Source organism: Medicago sativa, chromosome 8, assembly GCF_051527215.1.
Source record: "Medicago sativa cultivar Bolivia chromosome 8, Bolivia_mono, whole genome shotgun sequence".
Lineage (NCBI taxonomy): Eukaryota > Viridiplantae > Streptophyta > Magnoliopsida > Fabales > Fabaceae > Medicago > Medicago sativa.
The window spans coordinates 92415280-92434492 of NC_140756.1; the positions used below are offsets into that span (position 1 = coordinate 92415280).

Below are 19213 nucleotides of genomic sequence, written 5' to 3' on the forward strand. Positions count from 1 at the left end.
CACATGCTTTGAGAGATTGTGTGGTCCTTGTACTGTACCAACTCTCATGCGTGTCTGTCTCTCATTGAGCAAGACAGATTTGATTTGCTTTGGCTTTTTGCTTTTTACCTATTGTACTGTTCATGAGGTAAGCATGTGCTGAGCTGAACATTCTGATCATCAGAATGTTCCATTTGTTTCACTTAGGATGATTTGTAAGACGATCATTTGATGTAATCAAATCCTAATAGTGAAACACAATGAAGAGCAGTAAATATAACATCTAGGATGATATTCCCTTGTGGAATATTCCTAGGACTTTAATGTTCATAGTCTTAAATGAACATAAAGTATCCTTTTTGACATAATCCTTGTATATGCCTTTATTGCTTGATTGATCCATGCAGAAGTACTTCTCTTGACATTTATTTATGTCACATGTGCCTTGCATGACCTTGATCCATGTTCTTGAGATTCTGGGCTTGTATAGAAGCAACCTTCTGATCTCATGTGCGAACATTCTGATCTCTGAGCAACATTCTGATCTAACTTTCTGATCTCAGTGTTAGATCTTGTATTCAAATGTCCTTTGATTTCTTGTTTCTTGGTATGATTTAAACCTTGTTCCTGTCTTAGTAAAACACTCAAGAGCACAAGTTAAATACCAAGGAAATAATCAAAGTCCATTAATTCTTTAATCATATTGGTTTATTATCTTTAAAATTACTTAGGGATTTTGCCTCAACAATCTCCCCCTTTTTGAAGATGATAAACCTATGATTTAGGATTAAGGATTTTGATTATATATGAAGAGTAACAGAGCTTGAAAATTTATTTTAATGCTCCCCCTCATTTTTATAATCCATTATGTAGAGTTTTTAAGAACTTTAAAAAGCTCCCCCTCAATTTCATAATTCATTGCATAAAATAAAAAATATGCAGATTTGAACCAAATTCAATATCATTCATTAATGTAAAGCATGAAGTACAATTACATGAATTATATGGTTCAAAAAAAAAAAGAAATTCAAAGTATGTGATCAAGCAAAAAGTGAAGTTTCTAAACTCCAATAACTATTGATCACTAGACCTACTTAGGGCCTAAAACTAAGAAAGACTTAAGACTTAAATCCTAAAGCTTCTCCCCCTTTAGCCAACTGCAAAAAGGATAGGGAGGATAACACAGAAAGATTCAGGGAGTAGAATCCCCAGAATCAGAGGATGGTTCTGCATCAAAGATGGATTGGTCAGCAAAAGTTGGTCCAGGAATGGCTAATCCAGGAGCATGGACTTTAACAGTCCAATCAGCCAAGGCACAAACAATTTTGTGTGTCTTGGTGGAGACCCTGAGTGCCCTTGAGGCCAGCTTCTCAGCCCTTGAAGGCTTGGCAGGTGCAGCAGGTGGAACAGCATCAGAAGCTTCAGCCTTCTCTCTGTTGGCAGATACAAAGGTATTGAGGGCGTCAAACAGAGCAGCCATGTTGGGAAGCTTACTTGTGGTGGTGGTTTTCATTGGAGGTGGAGGTGGAGTGTATGAAGGGATGGTGTTTGGAGTAGGAAGATTAGAAACCAAAAAGTTGCTTGTACCAGCAACAAATCCCATGGTGGATGAGGAAATGTTAACATTTTGATCTGGTTGAGCCATGAGTTGTACCTCCACTGAGGGCAAAGATCCTGAGGCCAAAGGCGTTGGATCTGCTGACAGCTGGCTACTGATAGGGCCAAACCGCAAGTGCACGGCCTATCGAAGTAATAGTAGTAAGTAGAGTTATCGTTCCGCTAGGGAGTTGGTCAATCCAATTAGCTTTTAGAAATTGATTAGAAGAGAAAGAAATAAGGAGTGGGAGAGTGCAGTTTTTGAAGGTAAATAACAATAATATTAAAAAGCCTTGGGATCATTGGTTCATCGTAATAACGAATCTTTTCACAAGCAAGCCTTAAACTTATAATTAAACGTTAATCCTAATTAATAAGGACAAGTTTCTCTTTAGCATATCACAGCTCCTCTCGAAGTCAGTGAGTGTATCCCTCCAACAACCACACCTATTCTCATGGGTGATTGCCTTTGGGACCCTTGAAGATCGAAACTTTATGTGTCCCAAGATTTGCTAGACTATTCTCATGTTTCGCAAACCTTGTCTAAATTCACTTGTTCGGATATCAAAGCTCCGCGTTCGCTTTATGAATTGATATCTGTGATGATGAATTAACCATTATCAAACCCTTCGCGTTCGCTTCCACAGTTTGATAATAATTAATTCATGTTAAAACGGTGAATTTAGATTAGGAATTAGGGTAACAATTAATTAGGGTTTAAGACTTGGCTTGATCCGGATTATGTCATTAGACTTATCCAACGATCCCAAGACAAAGAAGTCTACTCACTCATGTTCATCGTAGACATGGGGGAAGAAGAGAGAATGCGATAAAAGTAAATTGCAAAAGAAGAAAGTAAAACGAAATAAAGACTTTATTGAAATAGCAATTGAAATAACAAAGTAAAAGATGATTGTTTATGGTGGAGAGCTACTCTATTTATAGCTTTACAATCGACTTAGAAACTAAGCAACTAAAAGGGTAAAACAGTAAAGCTGCAACAGGGTAACTTGGGCCCGAAGAAAAAGCAGCAAAAGAGACTCCTGGAGGTGGCACGGCCGTGCCACATGTTGGCACTGGCCGTGCCAAGCTTCTGACTTGGTGGGAACATATTTTTGTCCCGTATCTTCGTATTCTTGCGTTGTATTTGCTCCAGTCCTCTTTCTTTTGCTCCAAGACACCTTCCACCATATATTTATTCCTAAAATAAAATAAAACATAATTTGAAGTAAAATATTCTAATATAAAATAAAATGCAATAAAACTAAATCAAATCTAAAATAAAACTAAACTAAATAAGGCAATAAATTATACTATCTATGACTCATCAAACTCCCCCACACTTGAATCTTTGCTTGTCCTCAAGCAAAAGGCAGCAAACATAGCAGCAACAAAGATTGATTTATGGCAATATTAAGAACATAAGTCTCAAAGAAAGGTTTTGTTCCAAGTACACTAATTACAATTTCAAATACTTCTCATGAACCTATTCTACCCAACATCAAGTCTCAAGTGAGTGTGTGTGTGCAGTCCAACCCTTTTCTTGCTCCTGTATAAGACAGATATTATGAGGAATAGGTTCTATCCTTAGTGCTAAAGTAACCGAGAAAAGTCCTTTCTTCATTTCATATAAGAGTGATGGGAATTTGAGTTAAAATTAAATTAGAATTAACAATTAAGCACAAGGGGCTGCAGATGCTTAGGGGCTATCTATCCTCGTAGGGAGTCTTCTCGGATGTGATTGTCCTTTCCCCCTAGATTCAAAATCACCCTAAGTAGTGCTGCAAAATTATTGTTTGTTTCATCTCCGCATAGGAAGTCTTTTTGGATGTAATTGTCCTTTCCCCCTAGCATTGATGAATTTGTTTCACTTTAGGTTCAAATTAGGGAGTCACCACCACAATTAGGAAGTTAGGGATTGTCCTTTCCCCCACATGTTGGTGCCATTCTCCCGCCCCATTTAACATTAACAAATTAATAAGAATATAACAATTAAGAACAATTTGATTAATTTTCCCACACAAACTTATACTACTTTTACTCTTAAGACTTTAAAGGGTCTAAGTTAACACTAAAGATAGAACGTGTTCCTTAAAATACCTATTCATACATTTACTCAAGGATTGCAACCGGGTGCTTTTCTCATTGGAGAATTTTCACATTTAAAACAGGATATGGGCATAGCAAGAACATAAGAAACACAAGAAACTACTTTTATGTACAAGAAACAACCTTTAGAGAAGAGACAAAACAAAAATTTTCATGCCATATTTACATTAAAAACAAGCTACTTAGTCATGCCTCTTGCTATAAAAACAAAACAAAAGAATAAAGTTCAAGGGAGTTTGGGAACACTACGACTCTAGACACTTTATTAGGCCCCCCCCCCCCACACTTAGGGGAAGCATTGTCCTCAATGATTCAAAAGAAGAAGAAATTAAAAGAAGAAGAAGAAGAAATAGAAGGAGAAGAAAGAAGAAGATAAGTAGAAGAATGAGAGAGATAGGAAGAAGAAGAAGAGAATAGAGGAAGAGGAAAGCTCACATTTGTTTATTGAGGTCCGTAAGGAGGACCTTGAAGTTGGAGGTGTTGCATCATCCGACGGAGCATCTCATTATTTTCATCATTGACACGGTTGCCCCTTTGAACTTCATTGCGAAGGCCGGAGATCTCAACACCTTGCCTTTGTTGCTCGGTGCTCATCCTCTCGATTTCATTGTGAATCCATGTCCATCTTTGATTTTCATGAAGCTCACCGGTTTCATGGCCATGGTGCCCCTCTTCATGGTGCAAGTTAGCACCTTCTCCTTCATCATGGTGCAAGTTAGCACCTTCTCCCTCATCATCATCTTGCTCACCAAGAACCTGCACATCATTAACATACAACCAATTTTCTTCCACCTCGGTGGTAGTCCGAGATGGGTTAGGCAATAAAAACATGATTGGCACATTTAGCTTGAGTTGGTAATGGAGGGGTGGACGGTGTTTGATGAAATTCATAGCAATAAGGGTCTCTATGTTAAGCCTATTGTTTCCCTCAATTGGTTTGATCCCCTCATCTTCACCCACTCCAAAACACCTAGCTATATATGTAATGATGCCACCCACCACTATGTCTCCTCTACCGGCCGGTCTAGTACCGACAAAGTCTAGGTGATCAATCAAATAAAAACATGTATTGACGGGGTGGTTGTGGAGCATTGCCCATAGCATGAACAATTCATCGGTTCTAGTGTTTCCTAGCTCGGTTCTACCCCAAATAGTGCAAGCCATTACCCTCTGAAGGTACCTAAGTACGGGGTTGTGAATATTGCTAGCTTTGTTCGCCCTAGGGACGTATTTGTTAAGACCGGTGATTTGTTTCCAAAAGGCAGATGGGTCATAGTTAGTTGGTTTTAGACTAGGATCCCAATGATCATGAATATATCCTTCATTTGCAAAACCTAAGGCTTCACAAAAGTGCTGAAGTGACATGTCATAATCAATATTCATTAACCGGAAAACAACTCTATGGTTAGGGTTATCATAATCCAACTTATCTTTGGTAAAATCTATTGAGCTCAAGAATTCATAAGTGAAATTTTCATAACCCCGCATAGGTTTCAGCAAATCAGTCCAACCTAACTTTCCTATCAACCTAGAAACATCATCAAACAGCTCTAGCACATCTAATGTGTTGGGATCAGGATAACGAGAAGGATGCAAGTGTTTAGAGATGAGATTTTTATACCTGTCCCTTTGCTTGTTATTTTTGAACTGGATCCCATGATTTTTCATTTGAGCTTGCTTCTTTGGGGGAGGTCCTCCTTGAGAGCTTGCTGGTTCTTTACCACTTCTTCTTGAAGCCATTGACCCTTGTTGGAATTGGTTTTGAAGGTTTAGGGTTGGGGAGGATTTTTGGTGGAAAGGATTGGTTTAGGGTTGGGGTTGATGTTTGAGGAAGGTTTGTTGGTTTGGATGTGTAGTTTGGTGAAGGTTTTGTGGCGTTTGGGTTAGGTTTTGAAAGATTAGGGTTTTGGTGAATTATGGGTTTGAATGGATGAAAGATGTTTTTGATTGGTGGTCTTTGTTTTGGGTGAGGTTTGTGGTTGATTGGTGAAAGAATGGAGTGATTTGGTTAAGAATTGAGGGAGATATGAGGGTTTGAAGTTTTGAAGGTTATGGAGGTTTAGAGAGAAGTTTGAAGGTAGAGAGAGGTTTGTGGTTTGAGAATGAATGGGGAAGAAGAAGAAAAGTTAGGTTTATAGTGGCTAGAACACGGGCACGGCCGTGCCACCTATTGGCACGTGCCGTGCCATCTTTCTGTTGCTTTGGCCATTTTTTTCTTCAAATACCTGGCACGGCCGTGCCATACTTAGCACGGGCCGTGCCACCTCTCTGGTCACAGGGCTTCAAAATTTTTTCAATTTCTTGATTTTCTTCAAATCAAACTTGGACAATTACCTACAAAAGAACTTAAAACAAAGAAAAACAAAACAAAAGCAATTAAATGCGTGGGTTGCCTCCCACGAAGCGCTCTTTTAATGTCATTAGCTTGACGGTTAGAAAGAGTCCTTAGAATGGATCAAAGATATCATATTGTGTAGATGACGCTATAAAACGTTCTTTCACAACATGATCGTTAAGCATGCAACAAGAGTAAAGCGCGGGACCTTTCATAACGTTTTCCAACTCAAATCCTACCATCTTATCACTCACTTGAAAGACTATCCTACCAAGTTTAACATCAATGAGAGCTCCTGCAGTTGCACGGAAAGGTCTACCTAGGATTATGGGGACGTCATCGTCCTCTTCAATGTCAACGACTACAAAATCAGTTGGGATGTATATCCCTTCTATCTTAACAGGTATGTCCTCGACAAATCCTACAAGTTTCATGGTAGAACGATCAGCAATTTTCAATTCCATCTCGGTAGGTTTCAATTCTCCTATCCCTATCCTTTTAAGAAGAGACAAAGGCAGCAAACTAACACTAGCTCCTAAGTCACATAAAGCTTTGTTTATGGTTTCATTCCCAATTTCACATGGTATGGCAAAGCTACCTGGATCTCTAAGCTTAGGGGGTGCTTCTTGGATGATTGCACTAGTTTCCTTAGCCAAGGCTATTGTCTCATTATGCTCTATAGCCCTTTTCTTTGAAAAAATTTCCTTTTAAAAACTTGGCATATAGAGGCATCCTAGACAAAGCTTCAGCAAAGGGGAGTTTAATGCAAATCTTCCTAAGTATGTTAACAAATTTTCCAAACTTACCCTCCAGTTTAAGCTTTTCAGGATTTAAGGGGGATGGAGTTTTGTTTTCTTCAAGTGGTTTTGCTTCTTCTATCACAACTTTATCACCTAAGGGCTTGACATTCTCTTTCCCAATGTTTTTAACCTTAGCAAAAGTTTCACCTAACTTACTACCCCTAAAAGATATGACATTAACTTGGGCTTTGGGATTGGCTTCGGTTTGACCAGGAAAGACTCCCGGTGTTTGGGAAGAGGTAGCCACTTGTTGGGCTATTTGAGCGATTTGAGTTTCAAGCATTTTAGAGTGAGTAGCAATAGAATCAACCTTGGTATTGAGCTTGGAAAGAGAATCATTCAGAAATCCAGTTTGGTTTTTAAGTTCTTGAAGTTGTTTGTTTTGGTTGGCAATAGAATTTTCCAACAAAATTTCCAAATTGGATTTTTGAGTGAATCTTTGGTTGTTTGCATAACCGGGTGGTGCTACTTGTCCATAGGGATTTTAGTTTTTATAAAAATTTTGATTTTGTCTCATCCCTTGGTTGTATTGAGCATAATTCATTTGCTCAACACCGTTAATAGCACTACCTAGTTGGCAATCAACACCAGCATGACCAGTTATACCACATATTTCACAAGAAAGAGTAGAAGCAGAATTGATAGCACTAACGTTGAGTTTTTCAAGTTTTTCAGTTAGTGTATCAATTTTAGAAGCAAGGTGGTCATAGTTAGAGACTTCGTGTATACCTGCCTCCTTTTTGGAGGGTGAAGAACTAGTGATGGCTCTCTCGTCGGTCCACTTGTAGTGATTTTGAGCCATGTCTTCGATCAAGGCATACGCCTCCGTGTAATTCTTGTTCATAAGTGCTCCACCTGCAGCTGCATCAACAGACATCTTAGTGGTATAAGACAAGCCATTATAAAAAGTGTGGACTATAAGCCACTTCTCTAGGCCATGGTGGGGACAAAGTCTTAGCATTTCTTTGAAACGCTCCCACGCCTCATAGAGAGATTCCCCATCTTTTTGGTTGAACCGCGTGATTTGGTCTCTAAGTTTAGCGGTTTTAGATGGTGGAAAGAAACGGGCAAGGAATGCTTGCCTCATCTGATCCCATGAAGTAATGGAACCGACTTCGAGGGAATGGAACCAAGCGCTAGCTCTATCCCTTAAGGAAAAGGGAAAGAGATGAAGTCTTACGGCCTCTTGGTTCTCCTTCATGGTTCCACTAATTCGTAGGAAAACAGAGATGTGAAGATTGGGATCCTCAGTGGTGGATCCCGAGAATTGGTTTTGCTGCACCAAGTTAAGTAGGGCAGGCTTAATTTCAAAATTGTCATCCTCAATCGTTGGGTACACAATAACAGCTTGTGGCTCAGCCGTAGACGGCGTTGCATACTCTTTGAGAGTGCGATTGGCCATGGCGGTGTTATTTTGTGCTGCTCTCCTCCTTCTATGTAAGAACCTTTCGATCTCGGGTATGAATACCGCTTGATTTCTAGTTCTTCGCATACAAGGTTGAGAACCCAAGAAGTTAACGATAACAGAAAAATTAAAAGTTAAAAATAAAAAGAAAAGAGAAAGAAGAGAGAATTCTAATCGCTAAAAAAAAGCTAATTAAATTAGTTAACTCCCCGGCAACGGCGCCAAAAACTTGATAGGGCCAAACCGCAAGTGCACGGCCTATCGAAGTAATAGTAGTAAGTAGAGTTATCGTTCCGCTAGGGAGTTGGTCAATCCAATTAGCTTTTAGAAATTGATTAAAAGAGAAAGAAATAAGGAGTGGGAGAGTGCAGTTTTTGAAGGTAAATAACAATAATATTAAAAAGCCTTGGGATCATTGGTTCATCGTAATAACGAATCTTTTCACAAGCAAGCCTTAAACTTATAATTAAACGTTAATCCTAATTACTAAGGACAAGTTTCTCTTTAGCATATCACAGCTCCTCTCGAAGTCAGTGAGTGTATCCCTCCAACAACCACACCTATTCTCATGGGTGATTGCTTTTAGGACCCTTGAAGATCGAAACTTTATGTGTCCCAAGATTTGCTAGACTATTCTCATGTTTCGCAAACTTTGTCTAAATTCACTTGTTCGGATATCAAAGCTCCGCGTTCGCTTTATGAATTGATATCTGTGATGATGAATTAACCATTATCAAACCCTCCGCGTTCGCTTCCACAGTTTGATAATAATTAATTCATGTTAAAATGGTGAATTTAGATTAGGAATTAGGGTAACAATTAATTAGGGTTTAAGACTTGGCTTGATCCGGATTACGTCATTAGACTTATCCAACGATCCCAAGACAAAGAAGTCTACTCACTCATGTTCATCGTAGACATGGGGGAAGAAGAGAGAATGCGATAAAAGTAAATTGCAAAAGAAGAAAGTAAAACGAAATAAAGACTTTATTGAAATAGCAATTGAAATAACAAAGTAAAAGATGATTGTTTATGGTGGAGAGCTACTCTATTTATAGCTTTACAATCGACTTAGAAACTAAGCAACTAAAAGGGTAAAACAGTAAAGCTGCAACAGGGTAACTTGGGCCCGAAGAAAAAGCAGCAAAAGAGACTCCTGGAGGTGGCACGGCCGTGCCACATGTTGGCACTGGCCGTGCCAAGCTTCTGACTTGGTGGGAACATATTTTTGTCCCGTATCTTCGTATTCTTGCGCTGTATTTGCTCCAGTCCTCTTTCTTTTGCTCCAAGACACCTTCCACCATATATTTATTCCTAAAATAAAATAAAACATAATTTGAAGTAAAATATTCTAATATAAAATAAAATGCAATAAAACTAAATCAAATCTAAAATAAAACTAAACTAAATAAGGCAATAAATTATACTATCTATGACTCATCAGCTACCTTGAGCAAAAAGAGGTTCATTAGAGGCATTGAGACCAGCAGAGACTTGAACATTCTGACTGACTGGAATGTCTTTAGCAGGAATTTCAACATTCTGATCTTTAGATACTTCAACATTCTGAACTGCAGCTGGTTCCTGAACATGTTGAGTGGTTCCCTGACCATCTTGAAATACTTCATTGTTGAAGTCAGTGTTGATATCTTCAATGTTGAGGTCAAACCCAGTTGAGAACTCCATTTGTTCAACTTGAACATCTTCCTCAATTGACATGTTTGAAACTAAGATCTCAGCCACTTCCTGAGTATCTTCATCAACATTCTGAGCTATCTTCTCAGTATTTTCTTCAACTCTTTGATTTGGATCAACAGAGTTTTCCTTACCAGCCATCTGAGATATACCTTCATGAGTCTCAGTTGCTTGCTTAACATTCTCAGCTTCCCTTTGAAGAGATGCATTATCATCCTTCTAAGCATCATCTTCAGTCATTGATTCACCAATCAAGGCCTTGAACTGAGAGCTTCCTTCTTGAACAATCTCCTTGGCAAGTTGAGAGACTTGAGAAAACAATTCCAAAGCTGGTGGAGAGGGAGGTCTGACTTCTGCATTCTTAGGAGATTCATCTCTGATCTCTTCTACCTTTCTTTTCTTCCTGGTTTTCTGAACATTCTGATTAGAAGTCCTCTTAGAAGATCCAGAAGTGCCTGAGGTTGTGAAGGAAGGCATATTTGAGGTGGTGATGCGTAGTTGACCTAAAGTCTTTGATGTGAACTTCATGAAGTCAAGCTTGCATGGTTCACCCTCAAGTGGCACTTTTGCCTTCTGAAATATAGGAGTAAGGTGCATTGCATAGGGCAATCCAGCCACAGTTTGTTTCATTGCCAAACATGAGTCAATCATGTGTTGAATGATGAGAAAGCAGAGGTTCAATTTGGTTTTGGTTATGAGGTGGTAGAGGATGCATAGATCCATATCAGAAACAACATCAAAAGAGCCACATTTAGGGACTAGAGTGTGTCTGACCATATTATGAAGAATTTTTGGAACATCTTCTAGATTTGTGGAGTTAAAGGTGTGGCTGTCTTTGGTGTATTTGACTATAAGTTGATTACGGTTAACCCTAAGATCATTGTACCATGAACAAGAAAACAACTTATTACCTTCATTTGGGATTTTCAAGGCTTCAGAGAGAAAGTCTTGAGTGATAGTGATCTGTACTCCTTTTACAGAAGAGATGAGAAAGTTCTCATTTTCCTTTTTGTTCTGCTTCACAATCAAGTTAGTGTAGAACTCTCTAACCAAACCTTCATAGGTGTGCTCTTGTAGAGACACAAAGTTAGTCCAGCCTTGTGGATCTGTGAATTTCTTCAGATCCCAACCTTTTGTCTTTAAGCTATCAAACTCAAAACACTTAGTTCTGCTCATTGGTCTGAGGGCAATCTTCTCTGCTCTCTGAGCCTTCAGAACAGCAGCAACTCTGGCAATGTCTTTTCCTTTGCCATGCTTCTTAGGAGAAATTTTCTCTTCAGGAATCTTTTCTTCAGACTCTTCCTCATCATTCTCATCATCATCTTTCTGAGATGATGAACTTCCTTTTGATGGAGAGGGAGTGACAACTTTCTTACCTTTCTTTGAGTGTACTCTCATGGATTTCACTATTTCAGAGAGAGTTTGCTCAGAGTCCTCTTCCAATTTTTCTTCATCTTCCTTTTCAGGAACTTCCATTTCTTCTTCTGGATCCTCTTCAGAATCTTCTTCTCTTTCATCATCACTTGAATCTGTCTTCTTCTCTTCGTCAGAGGCGAGATTCACATGTGAGACCTTAGGTTCCTTTGAAGATTTTCTCATCCTAGTTGATCTTCTAGTAGGAATGGGTCTGGGTTTGGTGATGGGTTTCTTAGAGGCTTTTGATTTTGAGGATTTTGGTAGATCAAAAGCAGGATAGATCACATCTGGAAGAACAGTGTGAACAGGGGTTTCACTTAGAGGATGTTGATCAAAGGATTGACCAGCAGCAGCGTTTAGTGGTGGTGATTGAGAACGTTCCACTTGTGGAACTTCATTATCAGAGAGTTTTGAAGTGGTTTTGGTTCTTGCCATGTTCTTCGTAAGAGAGAGAGAGAGAAACAGAGGGTTTGAAAATTTTTGAGAGTGAGAAGAAAGAAGTTTTGGATTGAAATGGTTGTAGAATAATCAGAAGTGGTTACTGATTATATAGACCAAACGTGCAGAAGGGAAAGAAAGAGAGAAAGGAAATGATGGCAGTTTTGCATTGGGAAAGAGGAAACTGCAGAAAAGTAACGGTCAGAAGAGAGAGAGAGAGAGAGAGAGAGAGAGAGAGAGAGAGAGAGAGAGAGAGAAAGAGAGAGAGAGAGAGAAAAGTAGCCGTTTGTGGGAGATGGAAGGGATTGGTTGATTTGATAGTTCAGGTTTTACATGGTGGTTAAACCTTAAACTCATCTTCTTATAACCAAACATTAAATGCTTGAGATTATAGAAGGATTTTTGGAGAAAGTCAACACAAAATCTCACGCATGAGATAGTTGACCCAGAAATCAAGTTTTGAACATAACTGAGTTTTGTGGACATCCTGAAAGAATGAAACTCAGATGAACAAACTTGTGAATGTTTTGATTGAATGAATGTTAGGATGAACATTCTGATCATATGAACATTCTGACCTGATGAACATTCTGAACTCAGGAATATTCTGAACTCAGGAACATTCTGATGAATGTTCTGATTGTGATAGATCTATCTGATTTGCATCAGATGACATCAAGGGGTTTAGTCTAAGGCCCTTAGTGATCTGTAATCAATCTTTATTGGGATTTTTTATGATTGACAATTTTTCTTTAAGAAAATTGAATCTATCCTCAACAAGGGGTTTTGTGAAAATGTCAGCTAGTTGATTTTCAGTATCAACAAAGCTTAATGCAATATTCTTTTTCTGAACATGGTCTCTAATGAAATGATGCTTTATTTCAATATGTTTAGACCTAGAATGCTGAATAGGATTCTTAGAAAGATTAATTGCACTTGTATTATCACAGAAAATAGGAACACTTGTGTACCTTAATGAGTAGTCTTCCAACTGATTTCTTACCCATAAAATTTGAGAGCAACAACTAGCTGCAGATACATACTCAGCTTCAGTTGTGGAAAGAGCAATGGTGTTTTGCTTTCTGCAAGACCATCCAATCAATGCTTGTCCCAAGAATTGACATGAGCCACTTGTACTTTTCCTCTCAACTTTGTCTCCAGCATAGTCAGCATCACAATATGCTACAAGATCAAAACTAGAACCTTTTCTATACCAAAGGCCAAGATCAGTAGTACCTACTAGATATCTAAAAATCCTTTTAACTGTAGTTAAATGGGATTCTTTTGCACAAGTTTGAAATCTAGCACATAAACCTACTGCAAACATTATGTCAGGTCTGCTAGCAGTCAAATATAATAATGAGCCTATCATGCCTCTATATTCTTTTTCAGAAATAGATTTTCCACTCTCATCCTTATCTAAACTTGAAGATGGATGCATAGGGGTGACCATGATTTTTGCCTCATTCATTTTATATTTCTTAAGAATGTCTTTGACATATTTTTTTTGACTTATGAAAATTCCATTTGGATGTTGTTTGATTTGTAAACCAAGGAAGAAACCAAGTTCACCCATCATGCTCATCTCAAATTCACTTTGCATAAGGTTGGAAAATTCTTCACACATTTTCATTTTGGTGGCACCAAAAATAATATCATCCACATAAACTTGAACAATAAGTAAATCAGAATCATGTGTTTTTCTAAAAAGTGTGGTATCAATTTTTCCTCTTGAAAAGCCATTTTCAATTAAAAATGTGCTAAGTCTGTCATACCAAGCTCTAGGAGCTTGTTTAAGACCATAGAGTGCTTTAGTGAGTTTGAAAACATGATCTGGTTTTTCTTTACTTATGAAACCAGGAGGTTGACTTACATAAACTTCCTCATTTAGAAAACCATTTAAAAATTCACTTTTAACATCCATTTGAAAAAGTTTAATGCTTTTATGTGCAGCATATGCAAGAAGAATTCTGATGGCTTCTAACCTTGCCACTGGTGCAAAGGTCTCATCATAGTCAATACCTTCTTGTTGGTTGTAACCTTGAGCAACTAACCTTGCTTTGTTTCTGACAACCTTACCATTTTCATCAAGCTTGTTTCTGATAACCCATCTTGTTCCAATGATGGTTTTCTCTTGATTATTTGGAACCAGGTTCCAAACTTTGTTCCTTTCAAACTGAGAAAGTTCCTCCTTCATGGCCTCAATCCAGGAATCATCAATAATAGCTTCATTGATTGACTTGGGTTCCATTTGAGAGATCATTGCCATGTTGGTATCTTGAAAGGACAATCTGGTTCTTACACCATCAGTTGTGCTTCCAATGATTTGATCTACAGGATGATCTCCTACCATTCTCCAACTTCTTGGTGGACTTTGGAAGGTTTGATCCTGAACATTCTGATCATCTTCTTTCTCAACTGGAGTGTCAGTGTTCTGACTGGGAACATTCTGAAGTGTTGGCACTTCTGTGTCTTCACTTTCTTTTGGTTGAGAATGTTCATCATACTCATCAAATATGACATGCATACTAATTTCAACTGTCTGGGTTTTTAGATTGTACACTCTATAACCTTTAGAAGTTGTAGAGTATCCTAAAAAGATAGCTTTATCTGATTTAGGATCAAACTTACCCAATTTTTCTTTATTGTTCAGAATGTAGCAATAACAGCCAAATATGTGAAAATAAGATATGCTAGGTTTAATGTTTTTCCAGAGTTCATATGGAGTTTTATTAAGAACTTTTCTTATTGAAACTCTATTCAAAATGTAGCAAGATGTGTTAATGGCTTCTGCCCAAAAATAATCTTCAACATTTGATTCATTTAACATTGTTCTAGCCATTTCTTGCAAAGTCCTATTTTTTCTTTCAACAACTCCATTTTGTTGTGGAGTTCTTGCACAAGAAAAATTATGTTTAATACCATTTTCATCAAAGAATGTTTTGAAAGATGCATTTTCAAATTCTCCTCCATGATCACTCCTTACTGTAATGATATTAGAACCTTTTTCATTTTGAACTCTTTTACAAAAGTGTTGAAATGCTTCAAAAGATTCATCTTTGTGTTTTAAAAACAACACCCATATAAATCTGGAAAAATCATCAACAATAACAAACCCATATCTTTTGCCTGTTAGACTAGCAGTTTGAACTGGACCAAAGAGATCAATGTGAAGAAGTTCTAAAGGTTTCTGAGTTGAAATAAACTCAATGGTTTTAAAACTACTTTTCACTTGTTTACCTTTAACACATGCTTCACAGGTCTTGTCCTTGTCAAAGCTGATTTTAGGCAAACCTCTAACTAGATCAAGTTGAAAAAGTTTAGCAATGGTTTTCATGCTTATATGACCAGCCCTTTTGTGCCAAATCCATTTGTCCTTTTCAAGAGACATAAAACAGGATTCTGCAGGCATATCATTTAGTTCTAAAACATACAAGTTCTTTCTTCTTGATCCAGAGAAAAACAGTTTGTTAGAGGAGGTTTGTCTTATTTCACATATGTTAGGTTTAAAGATCACTTCAAATCCACTATCACACAATTGACTTATGCTAAGTAGATTGTGTTTTAAACCTTCTACATACTGAACATTTTCTATCTTAGCAGAGTTAGGTTTACCTATAGTACCTTTACCTCTGATCTTACCCTTGTCATTATTTCCAAATGTCACCAGTCCTCCATCCTTCTTTTCAAAGGTCAGAAAACAGTTCCTGTCACCTGTCATGTGCCTAGAACAGCCACTATCCAAGTACCATGGCTTTGTTCTTGCACCCTGAGGCAGTACCTCTTCTTCATCATCTGACTGAGCCATCAATCCCATGTTGGCTTCTTCATCTTCTTGAGGTTTTGACTCTTCTAAGTCATCCCAAGTGATCATTGCCTTCTTCTTGAAGGGAGGTTTCCTTTGCACCTTCTTGATGTCAGGACATTCATTTTCGTAGTGTCCAGTTTTGTTGCAGCCATAACAAGTGACTTGGCTTTTGTCAGCTTCAGTTCTGGTGCTATTGTTGGTGTTTGGAAACTTCTTTCTGATCTGATTTCTTCTCAACATCATTCTTTGAATTCTTTTGGAGATTAGTGCAAGTTCATCTTCAGCTTCTTCTTCATGAACTTCATCTAATTCTTGTGGTTCTTGTACCTCATCATCAACAACTGATGGGTTTGCTGAGATGCTTTTAAAGCAAGTGTTTTAACCTTCTTCACTGGTTTGTCTCCTTGAAGTACAACTTCATGAGCTCTCAGTGATCCAATGAGATCTTCCAGGTTCATAGATTTTAAATCTTTGGCCTGAGTGATTGCAGTGACCATAGGTCTCCACACACTTGGAAGACATCTTAATATTTTTCTGATTCTATCATGAGTGGAATATGCCTTTCCAAGAGATCTCATTTCATTTACTATTGTAGTAAATCTAGCATACATCTCATCAATGGTTTCATTTTCACTCATTTCAAAGACTTCAAACTTTCTGACACCAATGTCAATTCTAGTTTCTTTGACATAAGATGTACCCTCATGATGTATTTTCAGAGTATCCCATACTTCTTTAGCATTCTTACATTCATCAACTCTTTCACTTTCTTCCATGGTTAGTGCACATGATAAAAAGAGTCTAGCTTTAGAGTTTAACAATACCTGAGCCTTTTCATCTGTTGACCATGAATTCTTTTCTTTGACAGCTCCTTCTTTGGTTGTTGGAACAAAGTCTCCATCTGTGATGACCTGCCACATATCATTGTCTTGAGATCTGAGGAAGAGTTCCATTTTGCCTTTCCAGAAGTAATAGTTTGAGCCATCAAAAAGTGGTGGTCTGTTTGATGATCCTCCTTCAGCTATGTACTTGACTTTAGACATGCTTCCTGAATCTTTTCTCTAACACTTGTTAAAGTGTTCAAACCCTTAGAACCGGGCTCTGATGCCAATTGAAGTAGATAAAATAGTCACAAAAAAGGGGGTTTGAATTGTGACCCTTTAAAAATTATCCTGAAACTTAAAAGTTATTCTCAAGTAGTTTACTTGGAATGGTTAAGTTAACTTTCTGAACTCAGAACGTTCTGAAGTTCATACACAGAAACTGATTAATAAAGTAAATGTGTTGGTGTGTGTTGTGTATACTGAAATTAAAGAGTATAAGGAAGAAAGAAAGAACACACAGAGATTTATAGAGGTTCACCCAATGTGGGCTAGTCCTCTCCTCACAATCTTGTGAGAGTTTCCACTATGATGCTTGAGATAACCTCTCAAGTCCTGCACCTTACAATCTTTGTTCACCTGAACAATTACAATCCTGTATTCTCTAAGCCTCAGCAGGCTTGCACCTTCTTGCTAAGTTACCCACTTAGACTTTTACAACCTTTGCTCAAACTAACACTTTAGTACCCCTAAAGCTAGATGAGACTTAGTTACAATTTGTATGGAAGTTGAATGTTTGTGAATCAAACAGAGGAGGAAGAAGAGAAAGGAGTTATCTTAGAGATAACAAGGAGTATTGATTTGCACTAAGTAATGAAAGCCTTAGAGATTAATCAATTTCAGTTTGCAAGACCTTCAAACAAAATCAAAGTTGTTTTCTTGTATGCTTTGCAATGGTGCAAGTAATGCTGAGCCTTTGAACTGTATTTATAGAGTCCTTGGGCTCAAATAGCCGTTGTGGGGTGTCCAATGGTGTTATACCATGTGTCCTGGGTCCCACAAGCTTTTACTTGAAATTCTGGGAAAACATTCTGATCTCTGATGAACTTCAGAATGTTGTTGCGTTCATGATGATCTTCATCTGGGTTCATCATGTTCTTCATCTGGGTTCATCATGTATGAATGAACATATGAAGTTCTGGGCGTGTCATATGCTTTTCATATGAATTTCTGGGCACTAACCAAAGTATGGACTTTTCTTCATACTTCAGAAAGTTCAGTTCCCAGATCTGCCTTGGAACTTGGTGCAGGAGGATATAGTGGGATTCTGCATCTTCATACACATGCTTTGAGAGATTGTGTGGTCCTTGTACTGTACCAACTCTCATGCGTGTCTGTCTCTCATTGAGCAAGACAGATTTGATTTGCTTTGGCTTTTTGCTTTTTACCTACTGTACTGTTCATGAGGTAAGCATGTGCTGAGCTGAACATTCTGATCATCAGAATGTTCCATTTGTTTCACTTAGGATGATAAGACTACCATTTGATGTAATCAAATCTTAATAGTGAAACACAATGAAGAGTAGTAAATATAACATCTAGGATGATATTCCTCTTGTGGAATATTCCTAGGACTTTAATGTTCATAGTCTTAAATGAACATAAAGTATCCTTTTTGACATAATCCTTGTATATGCCTTTATTGCTTGATTGATCCATGCAGAAGTACTTCTCTTGACATTTATTTATGTCACATGTGCCTTGCATGACCTTGATCCATGTTCTTGAGATTCTGGGCTTGTATAGAAGCAACCTTCTGATCTCATGTGCGAACATTCTGATCTCTGAGCAACATTCTGATCTAACTTTCTGATCTCAGTGTTAGATCTTGTATTCAAATGTCCTTTGATTTCTTGTTTCTTGGTATGATTTAAACCTTGTTCCTGTCTTAGTAAAACACTCAAGAGCACAAGTTAAATACCAAGGAAATAATCAAAGTCCATTAATTCTTTAATCATATTGGTTTATTATCTTTAAAATTACTTAGGGATTTTGCCTCAACAAAGATGTTAAAACAACGTTCCCTTCAAAAAGAGTAAAATTATTCCTCTAAAAATATCATTCCTCTAAAAATCTATTCAACCTTCAGATTTAACAATTTTAATTTTAATTTTTAATTTAAAGTTATAAATAAATTAATAAAAAATAAATATCAAATAGTAAAATTATTAAACTAATGATATTTTAAGGTTTTATCAATGACATATTATCAAAAAAGATCAATTAGAAAATGAAAAATTGTAATTTAAATAAGGGTCCGCTAACAAGTAGGGGTGTTCAAAACCGAACCAACCCAATAGAAAAACCGCAAACCAAACCAATCCAAACCAAAACCGCAAAAAACCGCACTTGATTCGGATGAATTCGGATGACTTTTGCACTGAACCGCGCTGTTCGGTTCGGTTTGCGGTTTGCATCTCAGCAACCGAACCAAACCAAATCAAACCGCAAGAATAATGAATATTACTTAAATATGTACTAGCCCAATTACATAGCTCAAGAATAATCTCTTTTGATTCGATTTTTCCATCGTCGCACCATCAGGTTCGATTATAATTCCTTTCCATCTCTTTCAATTCATTTCCAGTGATGAATTTGTTTTCTTTACTTCCCAATAATTTGTTTCATGCTTATGTTTCTTCTTAATTTTACCTATTTTGATATAAGTTTTACCTAATATTTTATTATATAAACATCAAAATAAAATGTCCTATGTTTATTTTGTAACAAGTTGGCAATATTAGAGTTAAT

The 19213-nt window shown here is 37.5% G+C and overlaps 1 protein-coding gene, 1 non-coding gene and 1 pseudogene across 2 annotated transcripts; 1 reads left to right on the plus strand and 2 right to left on the minus strand.

Moving 5' to 3' along the window:
• Positions 1-1171: 1171 nt before the first annotated feature.
• Positions 1172-11770, minus strand: LOC146903352 (uncharacterized; annotated as a pseudogene).
• On the plus strand, positions 7752-7858 carry LOC146903353 (small nucleolar RNA R71). Its single transcript, XR_015024312.1, has one exon. It is a non-coding gene; the product is annotated as a small nucleolar RNA R71 (small nucleolar RNA).
• Positions 11771-15886: 4116 nt separating the features above from the next.
• On the minus strand, positions 15887-16624 carry LOC146903354 (uncharacterized). The gene has a single exon (XM_085737233.1). The coding sequence runs from the start codon at positions 16622-16624 to the stop codon at positions 15887-15889; it is 738 nt and encodes a 245-aa protein (XP_085593359.1).
• Positions 16625-19213: the final 2589 nt, after the last annotated feature.

Excerpts from the sequence above, each read along its gene's own strand:
- LOC146903354 (XM_085737233.1), bottom strand. The coding sequence starts at position 16,624 with ATGTCTAAAGTCAAGTACATAGCTGAAGGAGGATCATCAAACAGACCA.